Source organism: Bidens hawaiensis, unplaced genomic scaffold (assembly GCF_021521415.1).
Source record: "Bidens hawaiensis isolate Kalapana, Puna unplaced genomic scaffold, B.hawaiensis_p1.1 tig00004020_1, whole genome shotgun sequence".
Lineage (NCBI taxonomy): Eukaryota > Viridiplantae > Streptophyta > Magnoliopsida > Asterales > Asteraceae > Bidens > Bidens hawaiensis.
Genome location: NW_027491236.1, coordinates 1,747,453 through 1,761,525, shown reverse-complemented (window position 1 = coordinate 1,761,525; position 14,073 = coordinate 1,747,453). Strand labels below are relative to the sequence as shown.

General features: G+C 38.1%; 1 protein-coding gene across 1 annotated transcript; it reads right to left on the bottom strand.

The window, feature by feature from the left end:
- Positions 1 to 5,879: 5,879 nt before the first annotated feature.
- Positions 5,880 to 12,750, bottom strand: LOC143625187 (splicing factor U2af large subunit A-like). Its single transcript, XM_077095615.1, has 18 exons — positions 12,642 to 12,750; positions 11,380 to 11,561; positions 11,134 to 11,235; positions 10,855 to 10,916; positions 10,229 to 10,299; positions 10,103 to 10,147; positions 9,948 to 10,007; positions 9,138 to 9,198; positions 8,905 to 9,017; positions 8,703 to 8,818; positions 8,492 to 8,590; positions 8,319 to 8,394; positions 8,134 to 8,222; positions 6,769 to 6,835; positions 6,565 to 6,654; positions 6,382 to 6,460; positions 6,224 to 6,294; positions 5,880 to 6,118 (listed from the first exon to the last, which is right to left on the bottom strand). The coding sequence occupies exons 1-18, from the start codon at positions 12,720 to 12,722 to the stop codon at positions 5,981 to 5,983; spliced, it is 1,602 nt and encodes a 533-aa protein (XP_076951730.1). The 5' UTR covers positions 12,723 to 12,750; the 3' UTR covers positions 5,880 to 5,980.
- Positions 12,751 to 14,073: the final 1,323 nt, after the last annotated feature.

Genomic DNA, 14,073 nt, shown 5'->3' with positions numbered 1-14,073 from the left:
CGAACCCATCAATTTGCCCTGTCGGCAAGCTCTCGAACCATACCCGCGCTGCGCCCGTGAGGCAGCGAGCAAACATATGACACCATGTTGGCATCGTCCAGCTCTCTAGGTTTCCCGTGTTATAGAAACCTTGCAAAAAGTCATCTGGATCTGTTGTGCCATCATATTTGCCCAGACCACTTGGCATCTTTGTCTTGTGCTGGATGGGAGCCTGCGCGATGCGCGCAGTAAACTTTGAGTGTTTTACCAGGATGGCTGGTCTGTAGGGCGTGGTTACGTCCACTTGCCCTCTGACCGGTGGGCTGTACGGCATGTGCAGATCCAGATCTGCTCTGGCTCCAGGCGCCATGTTCACAGGCGCGCGGAGCTGTGAGCCTCCTGCATGAGTATCCCGTGTCTTCCTCATGCTATGCACTTCTTCATCACTGAACTCAGTGTGTGCAGTGTGAACAGAATGTCCTTCTTCCGGCGCGCGCGGCCTTTTTGTAGTCTGCTTATCAAAAGCTTGCCTTTGTGTTTGGTCGGCTAGCTTTTTCTGCTTGACCATTTCATTGTATTTTTCCATCAGACGCCGCTGCTCGTTTATGAGCCATTCATTTGGATCATTTGTTTCTTCTTCTGGACCCATTGGTCCTTTCAGTTTCGCGCCGGCCATATTTTGTAACGTGAGATCGTCTGGAGGAGTTTCAGTCTGGCCGTGAGGGGTTGTGACGAAGGGACGGTTGCTGGTGGTACGCGTAGAATCACGCGGAACCCTCAGAACCTGCTGTCCGTCGTTAACACCCTCACGTTCAATATCCTCCAGAGCTTGATCAACGTTACGAACTCCAGAAACCATGGTGATTGATTTTTTTTTTTTTTTATAGATCTGATGAGATCTGATTGCCGTTTGTAACAGTGGATGGCGCCAATGAAGAAACGTGGATCTACTCACTGGTAGCAGATCTACTTTCCTCGGGTGTGATTATACTATTTCACCGATGGTTCTTCTGGGTCTGTGTTCTTCCACCTACAAAATGAACAGCGCCGTTACTTACCCCTCAGAAAGGGACAGAGGGGTCCTCTTTGGGGTAACCCTCCGGCGTGAGAATCAGTATATTTGTGGAGAAGATGATAATGAGTGTAAAGAGTCTCAAGAGTATTGCTGAATAGCTGAATACCCTCTGATTGTGAGACTGTCTGTTTGTATGTAACTGATTGTGAGTGAATGTAATTCAATATGATTGAATGTGATATCACTGCTTGTAACTGTCAATGATTGAGTATGAATGTGTCATCAAAGTGGAGTTGATGCTGTATTTATAGTGCTAGGGTTACCACCGGTTGGGCTCAACCTCGTTGGCTTCCTCCAATCGCACTGCGCCACATGTCCTCTGGGACACCTGGCGCTTTCTCGTTGGTTGTAATCACGTGGCAACACATGTGTCATGCTGAGTTGTCGACCTTTCATTTGGCAGCTGTCAACATCAGCATATTCTTACTCCTTAAAAAGATGCCTTCTGGAAGGTTGTCTGACGTGCACAATCAAGGTTGCCCTAATCCTGATTTGGATAAGGACGAGGTTGATTATGCGCACGTGTGATATGCGCCCATCCTGAGGATGCGCGAGGTCTTCTCTTTATTCTCACGCGCAGATATTTCATGCGCAGATGTGATATGCACGAGCATGTGATATGCGCCGCGCGCTGATGCGCTGCGCGCATATGTGATGCGCGAGCATGTGTGTCTGGGCAGATGTGATATGCACGAGCATGTGATATGCGCCGCGCGCTGATGCGCCGCGCGCATATGTGATGCGCGAGCATATGTGTGCCTGGGCATATGATGCCTGAGCATGTTTTGTATGCGCCATGCGCATAGGTTTTGGCTTTGTGCCTTCATAATGTCTTTATCTTGTGGGTTGACCCGCCTTGCTCGGTGTTGAGGCGGGTACATACCTCTTCAACGAGGAGTGGATATAAAAGAAAGCCATGACTTACACACGCTCTTGCATCGGATTACATCTTCAGCATCCATTCGTAACAGGATCTGCTCAACCAAATCAAAAGCCAGCTCTGCCATTCCAAACCTAGCTGATCGAATGAAACAAAGATAGGTTATGTAATGTAATATGTTTTTATGTTATTATTATATATGTTCTATGTTTTAAGCCCAAGCCTAAGCCCACTTTGTCACTCCTATATTTAATAATATAATATATTTTGTTACTTTTATGAAATAGGTCAGGTTATAATATTAAAAAAAACCTTTAAAAAATAATAAAAAAATCATAACTCGAAATTTAATAACCGAAAGAAAAATGTAAAACATAAAAATGTTTCCATTGTCTTCCTCATTGACAAAAAATCGAAAAGTACACAATGTAAAAATATCATCGTGTATTTTTTATTTATTATTGTGCTTTTTTTTCGTCATTGATTGTGTCTTTTTTCAATGGCGTTGTGTCTTTTTTTTCTTGATATTGTGTTATATTACTCAATATTGTTTATATTTTATTCGGCATTGTGTTATATTTTACGACATATTGTGCCTTTTTTTATTTATCATTGTGTTATTTGTCCATTTCGGCATTGTGTCTTTTCGGTCTTTTTTTTTTGGGAACGGGAATGCCGAGGGAAACATTTGATTTTTAAAATTTTTTTCGTTTTTTATTTTTATTTTAAGTTATGATTTTTTTTTTCAATTTTTTAAAGATGTTTTTTGTGTGACCACAAATCCTTTTCACACTTCTCATTTTTGTCTCTCTTTACATTTTAACTTTTCTCTTACGAAACTATATGTGGGTTTATAGAATTTTTTTTTAAGACGTTTAAGTATAATGAAGTCTTCCCTTTGTTGGTTCATATTATCGTATATGATTGTTGCAAATGCATTAAGATTAAGATAGACATGTTGGCTTGACATTATGTTTACAACCTAGGAGACCTGAGTTCGAATCCTAGGCTCTAAATTTATGTTCAAACAAATGCCCGGGTGGATTACTGACCGAGTCTGCGCCACAACGCTCAGGTTTAAAACAACTAGTTAGTTAGTCAGTTACTTTTTATAAAAGTAATTTTTGAATATAGATTTTTATTTTTTTTATATATATAGGTTTTGTTTGCTTAGTTATTTATGCTTCTTTTTTATATTTTCCCTAAAATAAATATTTGTTTTAAAAGTGTAAACATACAATTTACACACTTTCTACTTATTTTGCACAACTTACATAGAATTTTTTATAAGGAAAAAGGTGTCATACTTTCTCCCGAACTCGATCCCTCATTTTATTACATCTAAATGCGTTTTCATATTTCTCCGTTAATCTTCATATTTGCCACTTTTGAGATACCATACTTACAAAAAGTAAAACAAAACTTCAGATTAAATTAATGCTTGACTATGTGATGCACGTTTTCTTCATTAAAAAAACTTAAATCATTAATGTTTATCTTCATCAAAACTTCCTTTTTTGTTATTGAAGTTTGCTTCGGCCCGTTTTCCTCTTCCTCGCTCGAAACGAAGTAGCTGAATTTTTGTATTGGGCCACTTGCATGATTTGATCTTCCGGTATGGATTGAAAGAAAAGAGCGATGGCGGCACTATTCTTCTTCTCGTCCGTACTTCCCGGCTCAATAACATCCCAAAGCCGTGTTCCAGTACCACAGAATATGGGAAGTTATTGAGCCGGGAAGTACGGACAAGAAGAAGAATCCTGCTCGTTGTCGTTGTAATAGTTTCTACTTTCCACGCCGTTGCTCCGACATCTCAGTACTGCCACGTCGGAACAAACTATCGATCGCCTCTGTAACAACCGCCTGCTGTTTCCATATGTATTCAAATTACTGCCTGCTGTTTCCATATGTATTCAAATTACCTCCACGGCCCATGCTGTCTCCGTATGCATTCCAATTACCTCCTTAGCCGCAGATCTCAATTAACTCGATTATCGATATGTTGAACTTTGCTTCGGTTAAGTTAGCAGGAATCTTGGATCGATTTCCTCGATCTGGTCTTCCAACAGCAAAAGAAAACTCCAATTGAGAAAAAATTTAATTGTAGTAAACAATTTAGAAGGTAAAGAGCCAAGTATGTACAAATAGGGGTCGAGTGGGTCGAGATACATAAGCCGGCAACTGATGTGTTGTAAAACACACGTATTTTCCGCACCTTTTATCTACGTAATATATTATATTTTATGTGTTTTTACTTGTTTTAGATAGGTTTTACATACATTTATTAATCTTGTAGGTTTTGGGTAAAAGAAAGGAAGAAACCGGGACTTTTCGAGCCTTTTACGAGCCTTTTACGCATACGTTTTCAAGTAAACAACTCAAGGCCCGACCCGTATGCATCATAGAGGCCCAAGACCATATTATATTATATAAAAAAAAAATAAAAATCCTAGGAGCTGCAGCAGGTTCCGATCGGAAATCAGCAAGGAAAAAAGAAAAGAAAAAAGGTTTTGTGTGCTAGGGTTTGGAGCTTGTGGCGGCTAGGGAAGGAAGAAGAAGGCAAGGACAAGTCTCGGGATCATTCACCATCAATTTTACAGCTAAGGAGCAGCCCGTAATCACTCCATATCCTTCCATCTTTTACATTGTTCATCATATTATTTCACTTGTTCAATTGACTACATAGTTTTGCAATTGTGTTAGAGATTGACTTGTTTATGATTGTTATTGATCGTTGGATGATTGTTAAGATGATTGGTATGAGTTTAATGATGCTTTTATTTAATGTTCATGGCTGTCCAAATATGATCATAGGCTAAACTTGTTAGTTCTACCTAGGAATGATGATTCTTATTAGTGTTTGATGAGCTTGTTGGATTGTTTGATTAATAGACTTGAATTGTTATTGTAAAGTTTGATTTAGACATGAAATAGGTTGTGTTTAAGGGCTGAAAATTTTGGTGATTCATTGCATAAACCCCGTGTGTCGGTTGATTAGTTTTGTATTGATTGATCGGTGCATTGTTTGATTCTAGACTTGGTGTTTAGGGTTTGTTTGCGGTAGGTACCACCGTAGGGTTTTGTTGCATGATTTATTGGATTAAGTACAGCGGTTAGACACCTTCTTTGAAACCGAGAGGTGATAGGAAGTTAGGGTTGTCTCATTACCTTTGCATGCTAGAATAAGGATTGCGCGAGAGCGAGTTCGTTTCTTGTCAGGTTTAGGTGTTTTGAGCGACTAGTTGATCTATTTTGGTTTAAGTTGAATTGTTCCTCCATCCTTGGTTGTGTAGTATTCATTGCCATTAGGGTCGAGTGTTGGTGAGACCGAGAGGTGACCCTTCATTAGAACACGTTAGCAATTGTTTCCCGGTTTGGTCGTTTTAGGCGATTTTGAGTAGTTTAGGCTTGTTGAGCCCGAGCGATCCTTGGTCGTGTCATCTTTAGGGACCGGTGTCTTGATATCATTCAATCCATTAGCTTGTTAGGCCTACAATTTGATTCAGACCTAGGTAGACGTTTTTCTCCATCTTAAGTCAACTCAGTTAGTTTTCCGTTAAGTTTTCTATTTTTGGTAAGTTTTATTAGTTAATTCAGTTAGTTCAGTTAAGTATTTAAAAATCAAAAATCAATATAATTATTATTCTAAGGTAGGTCTTGTCTAGGGTTAGTGATCTTTAGCGTCTTACGTGTCCACGTGTTCGATACTCGGACTTCCTAGGTCTATACTACTTGCGATCGGTACACTTGCCGGTTGTGTGTGGTTTTAGGATTTTCGTTTTATATTTAAAGCTTAATTGTGAGGGTCATTTTTATAGGGTTATTAGACACACATCAGCAACAAATAAGATTCAAGACAATTTTACCCTTCGTTGCAATGCATGCGAGTGGATCTAGATGTAAAACAATTTAGACAAAAATCGACCACTACAAATCCACAAGATTTCTGGTTGCAATATATCAGAACAAGTCTTGATGGTTTCATTTTTCAAATTAATGTATGAGATCTAAAACAAAATAATATATTTTCGAAAAAGGTAAATAACCTAAGCCCCGTATTCGCCTTGATAATATTTATCCTCCGGATAGTAGACCGCAGTCACCACGTTCCCTCCGAACTTCCGCCCACTCAAAGAATCCTTTGCCTTGGCACAATCGGAGGGATCAGCATACTCCAAGAATACCTGATGATATACAATTGCTTATATATTTAACATGCTGATTATTATTAATTTATATAAAAAGTGTTGCTTTGACATAAACTACAAATTTACCCATTTTATACATACCTTCCCAAGACCAACAACGTGTCCTCCATTTGAATCAGGGCGAGGGATTACAACATTCGTCAAATCGCCTACAAATTTCAAAATAACGAAGAGGTTATGGTTTATAAAGCAACAAACGTAATTCCAACATTAATGAGATATGAGGATGTTTGTTACAGATTTCCGTCCTTCTTCCCTCATGTCCTCTAATATTTCTTCATATTCTCCATCATCCATCAATTCATCCACGCTTATCACCTTCATTGCAACCAAATGCCATAATCATATTTAGTAATTCTATATATAGTTAATGTACTAAATAACTGGTTTTAAGCATATGTTTGGGTGGCTTTGTATTTTACCTCAGTCAAGCACAAAACTTTAGTTGGGACCTCCTCGGGTCCTCTAGGCATTCCAAGAAGATTAAATCCACCAACCTGTAAAGCCATTTTCTACAAACCAAAAGCAGATATTATAATAATTATCATATATCAAGAGTAACGATAATACAATATTATTATTATTATTATATGCAACTAAAAGACATGAAGATTGTCCCGATGTACCTGCATAGCTATATGTTGTTGCGCTTGGGCTAATATGGTCTCCTGTTCCGATTTCATCTGTCCACTGCTATAAAAAATAAGAAAAATATCCTGCTTAATTATTAACCACTTATAAATTAGGAAAATTGGTTTTTATTGGTCCCAACTATTTCATTTTTGTCGGTGCTGGTCCCAACTTTCATTTTGGCTGGCAACGGTCCCAACTTTCACATACGTTTCTTCCACCAGTCCGCGACTAATGGAGTACTAACTCCGTTATGTCATTGCTGACGTGTCCATCCTACTTGTCAAAAACATATGACATGGCAGCCTACGTGGATATTAGTTTTTTATATAACAATTTTACATTCATAATCAAAATCCCCAATTCTCTACTCCACCAACTCCGGCGACGATTCTTTTCCGGCAACCAGAGAAAGAGACCGCTAGCCATCCTCCAAGATTGCAACTCATCCGCAGTACATATCGGAGGCTTATTCACAACCTTCTCACCGTTAATCGTAACCTCGTTCGTTTCGTCGGAAGAGAAAGCCCTAACGAATGACGTCATCCGGACCGGAGGACGGCGACATCGGATTTGAACGCCGATGCGGCAGAGGACGGCGACACCGGAATTGAACGCCGATGCGGCAGAGGAAGTTGAACGATGACGGTGATGACGGACAAACAGTGTAATTGATTCAATGATTCAATTAGGGTTCTTGAGATAAATTGGGGATTTTATTTGGGTGTGCCTTTGGAGTCAAACCCCAATTTATCATATATGAATCGGGTTCCTGAATCTGAACACGGGGGTGGGTCGCTGGAAAAACGGGACGAGGCGATTGGATATGAACTGAAATGAATAACGAATATGGGGGAAACGGCTCGAGCAAATTCAAAACTCCGCAAGCATGATGGTGGCTGGAAATGGTGAACGTGACGGTGGCCGATGCAGCGTTGGGCGGTGGTGGTGGGGATGGCGGGAGTGGTGGTGGGACGGTGGTGTGGGGTGGTGGGTTTGAGTTTGATAGCGGCGATGGTGGGAGGTCGGAGTCCGGTAGGGGTTTCTGATTCTCCGGTCTTTGACAACTCAGATGACTGCCACGGTGGCTGCCACATAACGTTTTTTTGACACGTAGGATGGACATGTCAGCAATGACATAACGGAGTTAGTACTCCGTTAGTTGCGGACTGGTGGAAGAAACGTATGTAAAAGTTGGGACCGTTGCCAGCCAAAATGAAAGTTGGGACCAGCGCCGACAAAAATGAAATAGTTGGGACCAATAAAAACCAATTTTCCTATAAATTACAACCATGTTTTGACGAGAAAATGCAGATGTTATAAAATATCATCCTGACAAATATAAGCTTTTACACACAAACCTGATGGTTGCACGCCTGACCGTCAATGTTTTATCACCCATTTTTAATCCATTCAGTGCAGCACAAGCAACATCTGTAGCTGCTTGATCCTGAAGGCAAGTTATAACTTTATCACTTTTATTAAATTGATAAAATAGAGCTATAATATAATAAATAGCTAAAGATAGAAAGTTTGGCAATTTTACCTCATAGACACAGAACCCGTACCCTTTTGAGTTTCCAGTATCTCTATCCTTAACAAGGTCAAACCCACGCAACGTTCTGTATCATTAAACGTTTACATTACATCATAATGACAGTCTAATAAATATTTTTTTGCAACAACATAAATATAAAGCAACATGTATAAAGCACATACCCGAAGGATTCTAGCAACTCCCTTATTTGTACCTCAGTGAAGTAATATGGTAGCCCCCCAACAAATACACGATCAGGTCCTTCAGCTCCACCAAGGCCACTAATTACAACAAAAAAAGTAAGCGTGGCTTAAGAGTGAAGAATTAAAGCATAATAACTAACAACAAAACAACAGTTGCGTAATAAGAATCAATAAGAAAAGACAAACTTACCCTGGGGTAAGACCAGCAGCAGCTAAATTAAGATTTGGATTTGGTTGACTTGGACCGAGTGTTGCAGCTAGTGAAGGATTGTAGTCAGTAGGTCTTCTGACTCTAACAGACACCCCCTGATAAAAAGCAAAATATCAAATGAGGAAATAACATGTGTGCATAAGCAAGTGAATGAAAAAGGTTTGATGGAAATTGTGCATGCCTCAAAGATGATCCCGTCTAATGCCATGGCATTACTTGCTTCTTCAACCGTTCTCATCTCTACAAACGCAAACTTCTTTTCATGGTTAATGTAGACATTAAACACTGCATCACCTGCTATTAGAATATTGAATTAAGCTATATATATTGATGATAGTCAATCAAACAACAGAAAAGGAATGTGTGTATACTAATAAACCAAAATAAATTTCAAGTTAATGAAGCTTAACCAACCTGGCCCAGCAGAATTTCCTCCTATGGCTGTCATAACATGGCTAAAAAAGGTTGCTATTGTCTGCTCCAAACATACAAAAGGGGTAAATGTAAATAAAAGATTAAAAAAGGGGTCTTGAGTAGGGGTGAATGGGTGATTAATGTGCCAAAACAGAACTGTGAAACTGTTAATATCATAACCGGACCAGAAGAAAGTAGGTTGGTCACGGATCCGTCCTCACGGGTAATACAGCTTGGCCCCTTTAAGGTTCTAGGCCAACATTTCAATGTTTGATCTGCCAAAAGATAAGATTATGTTGCTACAACTGTTCTGAACCATATACATTTTTTACAATTGGGCTGCCAGTACGTATTTTTCACACTCCCATACAATTGTTACATTTGGTTCAATGCAACGGTTGCAACTCCATTTCCAATTAATAGTACTTCAAATTAAAGAAAAAGAAAATATATTCAAAAAACGATAGTTTGAATATGTTTTTTTTTCCTTATTTGAAGTACTTCTGAATGAAAATAGGATTACATTATAACCTTCTCTTATATTGTAGAATCATGAAAACAACATACTGAATATTGTTTGAAACAATTGTAGCAGCCCATAACCTTGCCTTTATGCAGCCAAAAACATTAAAGTGGTAGCCCAGAACCCTAGAGTCCAGACAATCAGTCCCATGAGAACCGACCCGCCTGACCCCCGATACAAAGGAACAACCCACTTCCTTCAGTCCAAGATCACGGTTCTAATGCTACAAATTTCACGGTTCCAGTTTGGTCCGGGCCCGTTAAATCATCCCTAGGTAGATATAAAACCTGTTCATTAGCCAATGGGGGCAAGCCACCAACATATACTCGACGTGCATGCCTTGTGGCCTATAAGAAATAAAAAACGATCACCCAACAAACTGTCAAAATTGATATCTAAACTTTGATATGAACAAAAAAGTAATCACACATTGTATACATACCTGCTGAGTCATCGCTTGAGCGGGCATCAAGGGAAGACCTCCCAACTAGTTTTAAGATAGTCAAAGTCAAAACACAGAAAGGGAACAAAAAAATCCAACAAAATGACCATCATTAAACAAAATTACCTGTGCCGTCCCAAAGGGAAACATGTTTTGGAACATTCCAGGCACTGATTGAGGAGTATCTGCCACTTGTCCTGCTTAATTTAAAACATATCAAAAAGAAATAGTAATTCAATAACCAAGTCAAAGAAAAATTGATGATTTTTAAAGAAAAACTAGAAGTTTATCTTGTTATGCATCGATTATACAAAAGTACAAGAACAAAAGGATAATAGACCTAGTCCTTACCTAGATTTATACATGATTCAGTACTAATATTAGAAATTAATTTCTGTCACTGCAGATGCTTGGAAACAATTGCAAGTCTACCAAATCATACGTCTGAAGATCCAGCTAATTGAAGGAGCATTGACTGAATTCCTTGTTCAACAAAAAATCTACAGTGGTGGGTACCAGGTAGCCCAACATTGTCTTCTTTTACCAAAATCATACCCAAAAACACATACAAAACCACACACAACAGCCAACAACACAACAATTGTCCTCAGTTTTGGTAATAAACAAATCAACAATACAATATGGCACAAATAAAACAGCACAAAAGCAGCACAAGTATATAAAGTATAAACCAATGTGATATCTATACAAGGAAAGCTACTAGAATTATAGTGCAAGATGAAGGAACTAACCAACTGCACCAGGCAAAGTTGCAGCAGTAGGAGGTGCCATGTCAAAACCACTTGTCCTCTTGCTGTAGAGAAAGATACACTGTAATAGGATAATAACTGAAACTAGAACTTGTTTTCACATATTTGCGTATTGATCTAGTGTTTCAAATATTATTAATGCCTAGTTTCCAGAATCAAGATATATCTATAGTCTATAAAAGAGTGCATGATGTACACAACCAAACAAACATCACTCAGATTTCAGATAATAGCATGTGTTTAAATGAAGCTAGCAAAAACCTTTTAAAGCGAGATCTAGAAGATTCTCTAGATTGATCAGGTGATGCAGAACGTGATCTGTGTCTGTGATGTCTTTCTCTATCTCGATCATAATCATGGCGCCTGCATAAGTAAATTGTGTGTTCATAGGTCCATGGCTCAGAATCATTACTCACAAAATGCAGCATGTAAAATTAAATAACTCTCTTCTTTTGACCAACTTACTTTAAAAATATAAAAAAATGATCAGAAAATCCCAATATTCACCTGCTATAGTCACGATTCCTGGAACGCCCATCATCATCATCATTTCTATCCCTGCCACTTCTTTCTGGATAATCCCTGTGTCGTCTGTCTCGATCTTTTCCCCTATCTCGATCACGATCACGATCTCGGTTCCGATCCCGATCCCTAGTCTTTGATCTCTCACTATCTTCACGAACTTTCTGCTGCCAGAAAATAAGATCATAGCCATTAAAAACAAGCCATGAAAACTAATAAATAAAAAAAAGTAAAATATCACAAAAGAAAACAAACTTGTCTGGAACAACTATCATAGTGCAAGAAAAAAATGCATTTATAGATAATTGCAATAGCAGTATCCTTTATCCTTGAGGTGAAGTTGAGAACTTTAAAGTTACAAGTGATTTAACTTGAGTACATAATACACAATCACATAAATAATATATAAAGTTAAAAGAATTACATCACCTCACATTGGTATCTAACTCCAGAGAAGTTTACATGTTAGAAAGGGAGAAAAGCTTAACAAGAAGCAAAATAACAAAAGCAGGTTAGAGACAATGTAAGTTTGTATTTCAGATTAAATTAGCCATTGTATCGACTTAGTTCTTTCAGTATGATCTTACTCACTAAAAGCAACGAAAGCTGCAAGCTATCCTAGCCTGCTATTAAAGATTACATTCATGCTGAGTTAACCATTCGCGTATTCCAAGTTGCTATAAACCATAACATTAACTTCAAAATTCTAGAAACTTGAAATCCATCTGACCAATTACCAAACAAGTAAAGGAAATGCAATCATCAATATATGGACAGTTCTAATCCCGTTACAGTATCTCAAAACATGTCTGTGAAGCCGCGTTACACCGCATCATCAGTCATGTAACGCACACAGGGAATATTATACGTATGTTGAACCAAGCCCTAATATAAACATCATAAATCATGAATTCAGAAGTTATAGACAAAAATGTTGAGGCCCTATGTAAAGTAAGCTCAAACTCTTCTTTCGATTGCGAGTGAAGGCGTATCAAATTTAAATCTAAAACAATCCTGTTCAACCTAGAATTCTGGCCTCCTAATTTAAACAGATGACCTACTGGTTCTGAAACAAATCGTGTACACAGAAACTGCTAGTGTGAATGCCTCTCAAAAACTAGTGATAACATAATACACATGCATGTACACATAACATCATCAACTTACCAAGTTAAACTCAAATCCAGCTGAATTCATACTAATTGCGATTGATCATGAACAATTATTATAAAAGTATGAAAATGAACCTTGTGAAATAGTGAATCACGATCTTCAAATAAATCGTAAGGCGAAGAACCTCCGTCGCCATCAGCGTGTCGAGAAGACATCGTAGCTCCACTTCAATTCGAAGCAATATAATGATAATAAGTTGTATCAACTGTTTTGTGCCCTAGAACCAGGAAATCTGGGTAATGTTATTCGGTTGCTACGTTTCAACTTTCAGTGAAACTCTTTTCTCAAATAGGTATGGGCTCCATTGTGCCTGCCAGTAATACAGGCCCAACTAATTGATTACCAAAGACTTACATTTTTTATTTTTAAGTGATAACGGATTTTCATAATCTAAACTTTGACTTATTAATCGAGACTCGATAAATATTTATAGATGTCACACCCCGGCTTAGGGCCTAGGCGTGACACTCATAAGTTGGTACATGTTTTGTAAATATATCAGAGTTTAAGGTTGTAAAGCGGAAGACTTAATAAAATATTATTATATTTAAAAAACGGGACTTTAAAACACCTATTAATTTGTACAAAAAGTGTTTGGATTACAAAACCATGTTTTACATTATTTTAAGAATAAAATATCCATTGAGCCATCAGATCGTCTAACGGCTATCCTTCATTTCCAAACACCTACTCTTCATTACCTGTAAAACAATTATAAAATACGTCAGCAACACATGCTGGTGAACACGTTGACACAATACATTTAAGTTACTTAGTTATCCCCTTGGGTATCTTATGACCCGGCCCATCGTGGCTTAGGAAACAACCAAGTTAAATTTACTATCATAAACATTCAGTTCTACTTGAAACCTCCCAGCAATACCGTCGCATCGAGGTCGTAGCAACTATCAATATACACGAGATAATCCCCTCTCGGACATTACTTAGGTCCGGCCCAACGTGGCGGAGGCATTAGCAAGTGTGGTGCGGTGTGCCCACCGTCTACCCACATATGTAAGGATCCAAACAAACGTATACAATAGCCTAAGGGCCAGCATTACTTTTGTTTATAAAGTTTTAGGGATATATAATCTCATGCAAACATTCAAGACTTGTTTTATAAAAAGTTGGACGTATTCACATTTCTTCTCGTTTGGTGTTTCTCACCGATTTGTCTTGTTACCTCGGACCTATATTACGAGATTAACGTTTTATAAGTACTATATCAACGATCTAGCTTCAAACCTTTAGTCCGATTGCATAACCTTTACCTTGACATTTTATCTTTTCATAAAATATAAGGACCTCTAGTCCTTCCATTTGTTAGTCATTTATAAACTTTGTTTATTCTTCATGATTAAACGTACATTTCAATTTTCTTTTATTATAAGAAATATTTATATATAATAAAGAAATATTATTTTCATTTATAATCTTAATTTTATAAAAATCTATTTTCTCACTTTATTATATATATTCAAGGTATGGGCTATATCCTTGACTAGG